Source organism: Telmatherina bonti (assembly GCF_933228915.1).
Source record: "Telmatherina bonti genome assembly, chromosome: 23".
Lineage (NCBI taxonomy): Eukaryota > Metazoa > Chordata > Actinopteri > Atheriniformes > Telmatherinidae > Telmatherina > Telmatherina bonti.
Genome location: NC_136632.1, coordinates 17,126,306 through 17,139,735, shown reverse-complemented (window position 1 = coordinate 17,139,735; position 13,430 = coordinate 17,126,306). Strand labels below are relative to the sequence as shown.

The following is a 13,430-nucleotide window of genomic DNA, read 5'->3' as shown; positions in this document are numbered from 1 at the left end:
GTCATTTCCCTTCATCCTGTGTTTACAGTCTACAGTCTAATAACTTGATGGTGACGTTGTTCAAAGCTGCCCCTGGCAGTGTTTCCATCCAGGGACCCTTCATTATCTGGCCTGTGTACAAGTGTGACATTCCTGTGGGATTTTAAGCCACTGCTGCCAACTTTGACAACACACTTTGTAATTAGCTCCTCGCTAACAAGTGGCCTCTCTCCCACAGATTAAAGTTGAAAACCAACAAGACTTCCAGGACATCACCAGTGTGGTGGCTCTTGCTGGGACGTATGCCACCACCGAGCCCTACGTCCAGTCCAAATATGATATCCGCATCCAGAAGATTGGCAATAACTACAAGGCTTACATGTGAGAACTTTCACACCCCCGGCACCCTACATTTGGCTTTTAACAAGTACATGTGAAGAGGGTAAAAAGTGCAGTGAAGCTGCCTTTAAATTGGTTGTACTGGGCCAGCTGCCTTTGGTTTATTTTGGCAAATTTTGTGTCATAACAAAATACCAACATTGGGCGACAATTAATGACATCATGTTGAAAGAGTGATGCTAGTGTGAACCACAGAAAATAATTCCAGTTTAAAAAGAAGCGACAGAAGTCTGAGCAGAGTCTCATTAAGAACTGCCAACTAACCCTCACACTGCAGACGCAACAAGTTTCTACTGGTGACGCGTCTTCGTAACAGAGTTAATGTCTCCAGTATTACTTGTTTCTTCTATACTGTTTGAATGTGACTTAATTGGAGCCATTTAGAGTCATTTCCTTTCTTTTTTTTAATTTGATTCCTGAAAATGCCAGAAAATTAGAAACTTTTAACTGTTCTTAAATGTGCTTTTCTGTTTTCAGTCTTGCAAATATGGCTGTTTTACGCAATAGAAATAAATGTTTCTTCTTCAGCGGTTTGATGTTTTGCTTCAAACATTGTCATTTCAACAGAGGAAAGAATTATCCCCTGAGAAAATTGTGAAATTTCAAGATTTTAATGATATTAAATCAAAATAGCTTTGGCATGTAGATCCGTGAGATGTTTACACAATGCCTTGTGTGACTGAACTGCAGAGGTTTTTCTTCAGGGAATGTTTTAGTAAAAGGAACATGTTTTCTCTTTTAGCAAATGAATACAGTTTGGTAAGAAGTCCGAACACTTTATAAAAGATTGTGCTGAAAATAGAGGCTGCTCAGAAAAGGACATTATTCACACTTTGAAATGTGACCACAGTGGCAGATAATTGACTATACAGGCTGTTCAGTTAAACCACTTAATAGTCACTTTGCCATCTCATGGATGTTGGCAGCTGGCATGCAGTCCCCCTCCGAACAATGATAAGTAATGATCAGCAGCTCTGTGACTTTTTCCACATTGCAATGTTCTTATATTTTTATAAACCTGCGATGTGGCTCATTCAGTTTTATGTTTTAGTTTACATATGCACATGTCAGTTTTCACAGTTTTCTGGAAGGTTTCAGCATCAGTGTGTTTGTTTTTATGTTTCCATTCCTCACTCATGCACTCACACCCATTTGGAAGCAAGACTTTGCTTTGCAAGTTCAGTCCAGCATACAGAAACAAAACATAAAAAACGCCCTCTTAACTTTAATGTTTCTGGATTTAAACAATTGCTCAACAGATTTCAGAGGAACAGCACTGCTACGCTTTATCTCATTTCTGTTCCCCCTCCCCATCCTCACCAGGAAAACATGTTTGTAATTGGCCCTGACACAAACATAGGTGTGGACTGCAATAACTATCACTGATGCATTCACCTTAGTTTCTCCCATGAGAGTTGCCATTCAAAAACACACGCAGTCGTTGGGAGAGACTAACTCCATGTGTTTCAGACTTTAACACTGAAGCAGACTGATGCATTTCCTGGTCATCTGTTTGTAATATTTGTAATTTCAGGAGAACATCTATTTCAGGCAACTGGAAGGCCAACACGGGTTCTGCCATGTTGGAACAGATTGCAATGACTGACAGGTACACTGAGTTCAATGTTCTGTATCTGCCTTCAGCTTCACATAGTAACACAGTGTTCATGGGCAAAAGATGAGGTTATGAATTTATTTTTATACTATCAAATATGTCACTGTTTGTACTGTTCAATTTGTTCCCAATGCTATCTCCAAGGATTACTGGTTCTTTAACTATTTTTCTATCAGTGATTAGTGTGACTTTGTTCCAGATATCGGATGTGGATCGACTCTTGTGCCGAAATGTTCGGTGGCCTAGACATCTGTGCGGTGAAGGCTGTTCATGGAAAGGACGGCAATGACTATATCATAGAGGTCAGTGTGTTTTCAGATAGCAGCTCAAAGAGGTTTGAGCAAGGTTGTAAGAGAAAGGCAGGATATGCATTAATTCACTGATTATTCCATGTCATGTCAGTGTCCTTTTAGATTTTTACTAACATTTATTTGTCAGTTTTCATTAATATAAAGCAGAACGTCTGCAGAAGCTACACCGATTTTTAGGAAAGGAAAACAAACATTTTCTATGCTTTTAGCAATTTACAAATCATATGTCAACATCATCTTGGGTTCTATGTCCTTCTCTATTTCCTTAAGCAGGGAAAGGATAAGTGGTGAAAGCCTTGGTCAAAGTAATCAGAAATGCTTTTAGCCAGACTTGATAGGATGCAATCAGCTGAGCCTTGAAAGACTGATTAGTCCGTAGACCAAACACAGGGAGCACAATAAAAACATCGGGGTTCTGTGGTTGTCTTATTCAGTCTGCAAAAACAACCTGTTTATTTGGTTTTTCTGGTAAAGTTTCATTTGTGACTTGTAGCTTGAGGTTTGTAGATAAATAAAGTGGTCACAGCCCGACATAACAAATGTGGTTGGATGTTTGGGTTTTTGTTCCACAACAAGATGAGTAGAACAGTAAGATTGTCTGGATTAAAGTTTCCACCACTCCAAAGACTGTAAATGTTCAAGGGTCTTTGACGTCTCATCATTTCAACACTCGAACTTAAAAGAAGTTTCCAGCTCACTGATGGAGTGCTACCCGCTTCTTTTTTCCAAGCTAGCTTGTTCGGTTTTACCGCTGCTCTTATAATTGTCTAAACACAGCAGCTAGGTTTTAGTGACAAAATTCAGATAAATCCTCTGGAAGCTACAAAGTTGGCATTAACTTGTCCATCCCTCAGTGACCAGAAAACAAAATCTGTCACTAGCTAATTCACAGAATGGCATTTAGTCAGCTTAAAAAAACAGGAAACACATCTTTAAAACCAAAAGGTGGAGTTAAGAAGTTGGCCAATAAACTCTATTAGGACTTGACACTAACATCATATATGTAGTGAATGCAGCTATTTGCTAACAACTTAACTTGGTTCAACTGTGTCTGAGCGTGTGGAAGAGAATCCTTTGGTAAGGATGTGAAGGGCAAAGAAAACTTAGTATTCATGAATTTTTCCTGATTAAGAAAACACAAGTGAGGAGATGGTCTAAAACAATCCTCTGGAAGCTACAAAGTTGCTGTTTCAGAAATGGAAGATATTTCAATATTAGCACAAATTTTTCATTTTCAATTTATTAAAAGCAGGTAAGCCAAACATGCTCTGACAGATCTATCCATGGATGGTAACGTGTGTAATATTATGAGGGTAGTAGAGTTATCAATCCACATACAGCAACAAATAAACTATATGAGAAGATCATACTTTTTTTTTTCCTGAAAAAGCCGTACCCAAGAAAAGCACATGAGATAAACAGCTGCATCATGAGCAGTCAGTTTTGTTTTTAGAACTGCTTCCTGTGCCATGAAATCTGAGGAAACAGGCAAGTCTGGGATGTCTGACATGGCCATTTTTAGGCCGAGAGCATGACATCACTCTCCCCTCTATCTATATGCTGGGTGAGGTCAGCTGTGAAGAAGTAAGCCTCTCAAAACTCAAACTATCTCAGGAAATATCTCATAGCTCCCAAGGGATGTGTAGTCTGAGAGCTGGACTGTTTGGACTGAGAAAGCAGCGATGCAGTCGAGTAGCAGCGTTTCCTGATGCGCAACACTCCCTCCACCTCTTCCACTTCTTCTAAACATCTCTCTAACCCTTGATGCAATTGAATAAACTTTGGAAGAGTTGTCGGTCCGTCGCAGTGGGAATCTGTTTTCACTGCAAGACAAAGACAACAGCCATGACACCTCTCCCTAATGAAAAGTAATGAGCTGCTCAGAGGCACTTCATTATGTATTTACTGAAGCTGATAAAACGCAAAGCAAGCTCCAGTTTGTGGCACTTTGCTGGAAAAGTGTGCATGCAGGAGGAGTGACGTGGTGTGGCATAAAACTTGATGTCCCACAGCACTGCAGACCACAGCACAGTAATAACATATGCCATGAAGGAAGTTACTTCTTGAGTGTTCATGTAATTTATAGCTGTCTGTTCTGAGGGGTTTTTGGGTTGGATTTGGAGTCTAGTTTCTTTGGTTTATGTTCTGTTTTCCTCCCAGTTGGTTCAGGGCTTCCATGATGCTTTCTTTTCTCTCTTTTGGAGGTTTTTACTTCATGTCATAAGTTATTAAAGCTGCTTTTTGGTTCTTCACCGATCTGCTTCCTTTGCATGGCTGCATTTTGGTTAACTTTATAAAACACAATTGTGTGTTTCAGTACATGATACTGACATTCAGGGGTACAGTGGCACAATGGTATTATACTTTACACTTTGTTATGATGTGACTTATGTGGCAGTCTGCAACGGTACTGTCATTTTTACAGGGATGAAAATCATTATGTAATAGTACCTCACACAGCACAGTTAGGATGACTGGAGCCAATGCTAGTTATCAGGCAGGAAGATGTGCACACCCTGTCCAAGTCGCCAGTCCATCACTGGGCTAAACTCAGTGTTAGTTAAATTAATACTAAGTCTTATCTTTAATCAACAATGAGATTTATAATTGGCTTATTTTTCAAGATTGCAAGTTCATTGTTAAGATACTTTTTTGAAAAATACCAGATTTATCTTCAACATGTGTAGAGACACTTTTGCATGATTATAACAAGGATGTAAATGTATTATTTGGATGACTTCTCATTCTTAATGTCAGAGTGTAAGGCTAGAAGTCATGCCCATCAGCTTGATTCACTGACTTTATTGAGCAGTTTAAGATTAAATTGGTCTTTAGCACCAAAGCAATGTCATGTAGATCCACCATCAGCCACTTGTTAGCATGCTAATGTTAGCACTCAGCTCTACAATGAAACGACAGAGTACAACGTCTCAGCGCAGCTAACATGGCTACCATTTTCAAAACCTTTGGTAGTTGAAATAACAATATGAAAGTCAAACATTTTCAGAAAGATTTTCAATATTGAAAAACCTTTTTTACCTGGTTATATGGCTGAATGATTGTATAGATAAATACAGTATGTGTTGACAGCATTTTTCCATGGTTCCCATGATTTTAAAGTATTTATAAGACTGTAGATACATATGACCAGACTGGTCTGCTATAATATTCAAATGCTTTAAACAAGTCTTAAAATTTTACACATAAACATGTAATCAGCCAATGAAACGTTGCCAATTATCCACAGTGCATCAGTTTTTCCCAGTAATATACCACCATGACAGGCCTTATTTTGACAACTTGCACTTTGGAAATTTGCTTTAATCATGTGACAGGACATGAAAAAGCAACATTTCTTAACTTTAAAGGAAGGAAAACAGTGCACTTGTGATTAGATGATACAAGAACAGGGATATTTTTAGAACATGAGCTAAAAGTCACAGAAAAAAATCTTTAAATAAATAATTAACCAACCGAGCAGAAAAGAGGAGTACAAAATATGTTAGAGATGTTTTTCAGAGAGAAGCCCCCCGCTGTCCTCTGTAGAGCAACTACATCATAATTTTCAATGAGCACATCTCACATGTTGCTCACCGTGCCTTTTCACGTGCAGTCGGGTACATTGTCCAGACAGACAGACTGTGCTACTCAGTAAAAGTGCAGAACAACACCTCTGTGTTCCAGTGTTGAAAAGGCCAGCGGCAGCTCCAGTCTTCTGCTAGATGACTCTGTAACCTAATAAATCAGCAGGGTGGATCCCAGCTCCACTTGCCACGCCGCACTGTTTGAAGTGGGGCCTGGCAGTCGTTTGTCAGGCCTCTGCACAGTCCCATGTGGTAATGACTCAAATGGCCAAAACACCGGGCCACACCCCAACTTACCGCCAAATCCTCGCCAACAAGCTGGGTACACACAGAAAAGGAAGGGCTTTAAAGGGTCCCACGGTGTGGGTACGACTGCTCTGCCAAACGGCTAGATAGCTCTGAAAAACAAAAAGTGAGGACATAACATGTGGAGGTAAAAGAATCCTTTTCTTTTCAACTTTCAGTGGTTTTTATTCAGTTATATTAGAAAGTTTACATTTTAAGTCAAAGCTGTCTCTTGGAGGTCCTTGTTAGTCCTGATTTTATCAGTAGCTAAAATTGAAATGAATTAATTTTATTTTGTGGCCACGTGATCATGTACGCAACAAGCTAATCAGCCTATCACATGGCAGCAACTCCGTGCATTTATCAATGGAGGCATTGTCACAACAGCCTGGTGAAGTTCAAGGAGAGCATCAGAATGAGGAATAAACAGGATTTAAGGGACTTTAAACGCAGCATGGTTGTTTGTGCTGGACGAGCTGGTCTGAATACTTCAGAAACTGCTGACCTTTCTGAACTTTCTCTAGGGTTTTAAAAAGAATGTTCAGAAAAAGAGAAAATATCCAGTGAGTAGTTGCTGTCATTGACCAAAATGCCTTGTTGAGGTCAGAGGAGAATGGGTAGACTGGTTGGCCATTATAGAAAAGCAAAAGTAACTCAACTAACTACAACTGTGTTGATTTTCAGTGTGTATTTATGCACCCAAATTATGCAAACAGTACTGGAAGATGATAAACATTACACCTGCATGTTAGCTACTTGTTAGCTTACTGACTTTAGCAACATTAGCTCAATACAATTTTGGTTGTTGGCTTTGCCCAACGAACAGCAGCAGACTTTTTGGGGGCCCTTGTACTGGGAAAGAATATATTTGTTTGTCAAACACAACTGCCGTCATCTTTTTTTAAGGTTGTCATGTATGGCGTGTTCATTAGAGTGGGTCCTTTGTATTGCTTGGAATAAAGGAAATTGTTATGGCCCAGCTCGCGAAGGGTAAGGGCCGCAACATAAAACAAAAGCGTGCCAGACTGAAAATAAGAGCTTTGGGAAATTTTATTATCCCACATCAAAAGAAAAGGAAATGGTACAGGCCCAAATGGGATTGCAGGTGGTACAGCTTACATCAAATACAAACCCAAACTTTTTCAAAAGCACAATTTAAGCACCATCAATTACCCAAATCACAAAATGATCGAAACAGCAGAACAAGAGGCTAAGCTCAACTCTGATTAAAAAAGACAACAATAATACACCTGAGGCCGTAAAGGCTCTTCAAAGCAACATCCACTACCAGTTTCAGAGAGGACAAGCGGTGGCCACCACACGGCTGCCACTAAATGAAGGAGCTGAAGTTTTTTTTATACTGGTGTGGAGATGTGTTGAATCTTCATTGGCTCATAGGGCAGCCAATCAGCGATGCCGATGAAGGTACGATGATGCAGAGGAGCCAATCCCAGCCAGGGAATGTCAGAGGATGGTTTCCAGGCTAAATGAAATTGGTGATTAGAGAAAATGTGTGGCAACTATAACAGAAATTATTTTGTTGTGCTTTTTTTTTTATCTACAGCTGAGGGATGTGTGAGGTTTGTTGTGTGTTAAAGTGTCAGGTTGTTTGTTTTGGTGTAAAACTGTGCAGCTGTTTCAAACTGATTTGGTTTCTTTTGGATAAAACTCATAGATCTGGTCTCGGGTTCAATGGATTTAAAAAAAAGTCACTAAACTTAATTTGGATTTTTCACAGTTTCCATTTAGCTTTGTTAGATTTGAATTTCCAGATGTCTTTAATTTTCTTTTTTGGACATCTGTAAAAAATTTATTTAGATGTTTTAAAACCCACCTTTTCATTACATACTGTACAAGTCAAATGTTTACACAGACATCCATTCACAATTAGTGAAACTTTTGACTGATACTGTACTTTACAATCAAAATGATGTGTATGGTTGTGTTCGGTATTGCTGCTTGTAAAATTTTGCATCAAATCAAGACGCTGCATTTTGTTAAACATCGAAAAGCAAGAAAAAGGATCCAAAAGGGAATAAATGATTTGGCTTTTCCAATGTTCCAGTTTTTGTTTTTTTTGTTTTTTTTTACCAGGAAGCTACATAAAAGTCAAATACTGTTTTTTTTTTTTTTTTTTGCTGCAAGAGACACTATGTGGCCATTGATTTATAATCGATTAATAGTTCATGGTTTGAACCACAGACTACAATAACAGGACAGAATTTTTGTCCAGACCAGCTCACATCCCGATCATGTACGCCAAAGCTTTGCATTCCCTTAAGTGTGAAAATCATTTGCGCAACTTATTAAAACTTCTAAAACTATGCAGTGAGATAGCAGGAATCAGTGAGGCTGAACCGATGAAATTAATAAAATAAAGATCTAAGCTCCAGCACAGTGATGAGTATTAGGGCATCGTTCATCCCATTGTGTGTTTGGTGGAGAAAGAAAACAGAAATGATGAATCAGATGAAAACTGTTCCTGGACAAATTGTGAGTCTTCTGCTTGCTCTTGTCTTGTGAAGATGTTATTTCAACAAAGTTCAACTAAAGATTGAGTTGAGATTTTTTTTTTAATATAATGGTGCCGTCATATCCAGAATGATTTAATTCTCTGATAAAGAGCCTCTAAGACATTTTGACCCAAAAGTATATAACTATCAGCCCATAATCATAACAAAAGGATAATAAACAAATAAAATCTAAAAGCTGTTAATGTTGTTGAATGAAGGTTAAGCAGTCATACTGTCACTTTAACAATGACCATGTAGTTCAGGAAAGTAACTACTGAAATAACTGCATTTCAGATCTGTGGTTTGAAAGGAGCATGAAGCAAAATCTTTGCACCGCATGGTTTGCTGATGTTCACTGCTTGTAGACCAAAGCAAAGTGTGTCACGAGCCCCGCTCCCTCGCTTCAGTGCAAACACACTGAGCAGAGCACCACGACGTCAGCATTTTGTGGAGCATGTTGATCTAACTTATATGTTTAAGTAGTTACTTATCAATCCAGAAGAAAAAGAGCTAGCCTCTAATCAAACCCTTTTATTTACGTCAACACGCGTTTTTTCTTTTTGTTTGTTTTTTTTTTTTTTTTTTAGAGGTAATGTCAGATCCTGGTCGTCTTTGGGTGAATGTTTTGTAATGCTTCTATGATTTTGCTTTGACAAAATGTGTTGCCATTGCTCACTGGCTCTAGTTTTTTACAGGAGGGGAGGGCCGAAGGCTCCGACATGGAGGAGGAGGCTGTGATTAACATGAATGTGCACCAAAACCGGCTGGTTAACGCGAGGCTGGAGATCATGCCAGATGAAATTACACCTCGACTTCTTCACATAACAATTTTTTGAATTTCATTAATTAAAAAAAAAAAAAAAAAAATCTGCTTATTGCCCCTTTAACCAGTGAACACAACCAGTTAACAAGTAAACAGAACTAGTTAACCAGCTGTTCTCCTGCTGGAAACAATGACTTGATCAACTAATGTCATAAATATGAGACAGCTAGCGTGTGGTAGTAAAACCGTCGTCCAGCATGTTCACTCCTAACTGGCTGGTTCAGACTTGATGTCTTTAATGGGTCTGCCTATGATGTGAAACCATGACTTAACATCATCATCACCTTCAGCATCCAAAGCAGCCGATGAAGGTCCTGCTGTGAGAGATGTCAATCAACTTTTGATGTTCGGTTGTTACTTCATTACAAAAAAGAAAAAAAGGCACGTTTCTCTGCTCCTCTCCTCCAGTCTGACAGGTAGCTGCATCCACTGGCACACATCCAAAAGGGGTTTAAAGCATCTGATTAGTTCAGTCTGGTGTCAGTTACCTAAATAACTAGTGGGCCACAGATCAACATGCTTCGTGGTCCGGAAAGAAAGTTCTGTGCTGACCATTTGGATGAGAGAATTACTCAGACACGGGGAATACAGCAAAAGAGGGTGGTGGTAAAATTTAAGCGGCACCTCCGTTGCACTGGTCCACCTGTCATTCTCCTGCTTCATGCACCCCTCAGTTGTGAACAAGACCCCAGAATACTGGTAATTACTGTAAACATTATAATTCATTAGCTGAACCACCAAAAAAAAGTTCTGCAAGTGTTGAAGTGGAAACCTAAAGAAAAGAAAGGACAAAGGAAGCGATCTACAGTGCAAGCATGTTGCATTTGGCTGACTTGGCGACATGATCCCAGCAGTTTGTCCATCGAGACTGTCTGAAGACTCAATTTGTTTTTGCATTACAGAAACATAAAACCAATTTTTTTTTAAAAAATCACACAACTGAAGTATTTAATCAGGGAAAATAATCTGCAGTAACAGGCTGTAGTGGACATGTGGTACTTGGACCCGGCGTCCTGTTTTCTTTTCTCTTTGCAGCATGAATATTGTTCTTTCTGTTACTTATTAGATTTCTCATGATGGTGAAGAAATCCTTGTGTCACATACAAGGCTGGACCAGAACTAGAAGCTGAATGGGAAAAAGTCATCAGCACAATGACAACTGATTCCAGCCTTTGCAGCGTCTTTGGGTACATTAGCTGGATCTGGTGCCATTAAAGGTCATATAATTTCAGCGCAGTCAAACAAACCTCCGGATGTTTAGAAAGCTGCTCATCAAAGTATTTATCTAATAGTACCAATAAAAACCACACAGAGACGTTTTGTGATGAAACTTCAGCGCATGACTGCAGTCCAGTGTGCGTGAGGATCAGCGCACGCATCCATGCCGTGCACTGTGTTTACAGCTCGGGGTCGGGGCGCGGCGCAGCAGCCTCATCCACCATGATGGGAATCTGCAACCCAGCCAGCACCAGCGCCAGCAGCCACACTTCTCTGCCGCTGTTTGTTTTTGTTCTTCACAGAGGAGGATGGTGGCTTTCCAGACTTCTTATACTCGTGGTTCAGGAGTGCACGTGTGTGTGCATGTGAGCTCAAGTGGTGGGAAAGTTTTTGATGTTTGCTTTTTTGTCTTTTAGGTAAAAAAGGTGATTTTTTTTTTTTTTTTTTTTATGTGATCTGTGGCTTTTTCTGATGAATCCACGTTGTCTTTATGAAAGTAACTGTATGATGTGCTTGTTTTTATGTGCCACTGACGTTTTCTTAGCCAAAAATAGAAAAAGGGTCATGTGGCGCATGGATGTCTTCATCACAGCAGGAAGCAGTCAGTCACTTTATGTCTTAAATAAAACTACAGCAGACGTTTTAGGTGGTTGTTGCAGTGGAGACGTATTTACAATGAGAGTCTTTCTGACGAGCACTGCAGTGCATGGGATCATGTGGAGCAGTCAGTCCCACCCGGGAGTTAATTGGATTTAAGGCCTGCAGAGGCTTGTAAAACTTGCATCCCCTGACCAGTTGTACATGTGATGTGCACAGATGACTCATCATTTCTGGCCACACACCGTTACGAGTCCATTATCACTGAAATCACTCGGGATCTGAGCAGATTCAGCCATCACAACAGATACAATCCTGCCATCTGGTGGAGGTATTTTAGCTTTACACATGAGCAGTGGCTTTATTTGTTTATTTATGTTTTTGTCTCTGCAGGTGATGGACAGCTCTATGCCTCTGATTGGGGAGCATGTGGAGGAGGACAAACAGCTGATCACAGAGCTGGTTATCAATAAGATGGCTCACGTGCTGCTGGGAGTCGCCACACCTCAACCTTCCTCTGTGAAGGTACAATGATAAGCAATCATTCATACAACTTTTAATGTTTCTACTTGTAGTACTGCTGTAGGTCTGAACACAACTACTTATCAGCATACTTACTCTACAGTACTTATAAGTATTGATTACATGGTAGTAAGGGATGATACTGCTATATTGTCTTGCTGAGCATGTTTTAAAGTTCCACTGTGTGATATAAAGAATGATTGTGATGGCAGGATTGTAATCATAGTTATGACTATGTATTAATGTAGAAATGAGTAAGAATAATTGTTTCTGTCAAAGTAAACCTTTAGCTGCACTGTCTCCTATCCTCTGCCATGTTTATCTTCTGTGTTTGTACAGTAGCTCAGAATGGACAAACAAAACACTAACTATTTAATCTGACTGAAACTTGTTAGATCGACTGAAAATGTGATGCCTAATCACTCAAAGTCCCACTAACCTGAAAGTAGCAACAGTAGACGTTGGTAGTTGATCAATCTGAGAAATATTAATAAACTTTTTCGTCTCCTGTATTTGTATTTTGACGGTAAATGTGCCCATAAAAGTACTGACTGGTTTGATAGTGAGCGTATTTCTTGTTACTGTAGGTACATGAAGGACCAGTTGTTTGCTGTTTGTATTTTAAACCACTAGGTGTCACATTGTTCTACTACATCTATAGTCGTAGCATCAGCAGCAGGATGCAATTTGATGTTTTTTTTCTGAAAATAATACTAAATTTCTTCTTCCTTTTCTGCTTCCCTGCAAACTCAGACCACGCAGCCCAGAAGAGGTAAAAAAAAAAAAAAGACTCATTTGTTTGACTTTTTCTTAGTCCAGTGATGTGCATTGAAGTGACTGATGCATGCATCATGTGCATATACGTACTGCAGGAGGACACCGCTCTGCTTCTGCCTCTCCGTCCCAGTCAGCTCAGGGGTCGCCTCAGAGAGCTCGGTCAGCCACAACTTCACCCAGCCAGGCCTTTCAACCTGGTCCCATCCCAGCTTCCTCTGGGCCTGGATCTCAGAAACAGTCACCTCAGCTGAAGTAAGTCCAGCTTTCAGGCCTGCTTTTATCTCGTTTTTCTCTCTCTGCTTCATCTTTATTATCTTTGCCGGAGAGTGTTTTGAAATAAAAGTTGCATTCAGGGTGATGGCTTTTCTCTCCTTTATTTCTTCTGACCTTTCTTTCTGCATTGCACAGCAAATCCCAGTCACTGACCAACACCTTCACAGAGACATTACGAGGAAGCCTGACTGATGACGAGGCGAAAGCTGAGACCATCCGCAGCCTTCGGCAGTCCTTTGCCAGCCTCTTTTCTGACTAAAAGCCTCCACTTCCTGTCAGTCACTTCTGATGTCCATCTGATATGGAGTCTCCTCTCATCTCCAGACCTCAGCTTCCTCTTGCTTCTCTTTCCTTCTTCATGTCTTCAGATCAGTGATGTGTCTGTCACTAGAAATTGCCAACTTGTCTCTGGGATCTCACATGAAGGCGTTGAGGTAACATGTCAGATTTTAAAATGCAGTTTTCAGGGTGCATTTTGTCATGCTTGCCCTGACTGCCATTTTTCCTGCATGCACCCTTCAAGTCAGATCAGCT

At 40.0% G+C, this 13,430-nt stretch overlaps 1 protein-coding gene across 1 annotated transcript in view; it reads left to right on the top strand.

Moving 5' to 3' along the window:
* syn3 (synapsin III) overlaps positions 1–13,155 on the top strand; it is a gene marked incomplete at both ends in the record, with an annotated part of 114,138 nt that extends 100,983 nt beyond the window's left edge. The window contains 6 exons of the mRNA XM_079263079.1: positions 218–360; positions 1,913–1,987; positions 2,193–2,295; positions 11,718–11,849; positions 12,727–12,875; positions 13,032–13,155. Coding sequence (XP_079119205.1) covers positions 218–360; positions 1,913–1,987; positions 2,193–2,295; positions 11,718–11,849; positions 12,727–12,875; positions 13,032–13,155 — 726 coding nt within the window. The remainder of the gene's footprint in view (positions 1–217; positions 361–1,912; positions 1,988–2,192; positions 2,296–11,717; positions 11,850–12,726; positions 12,876–13,031) is intronic.
* Between the last annotated feature and the right edge of the window lie 275 nt (positions 13,156–13,430).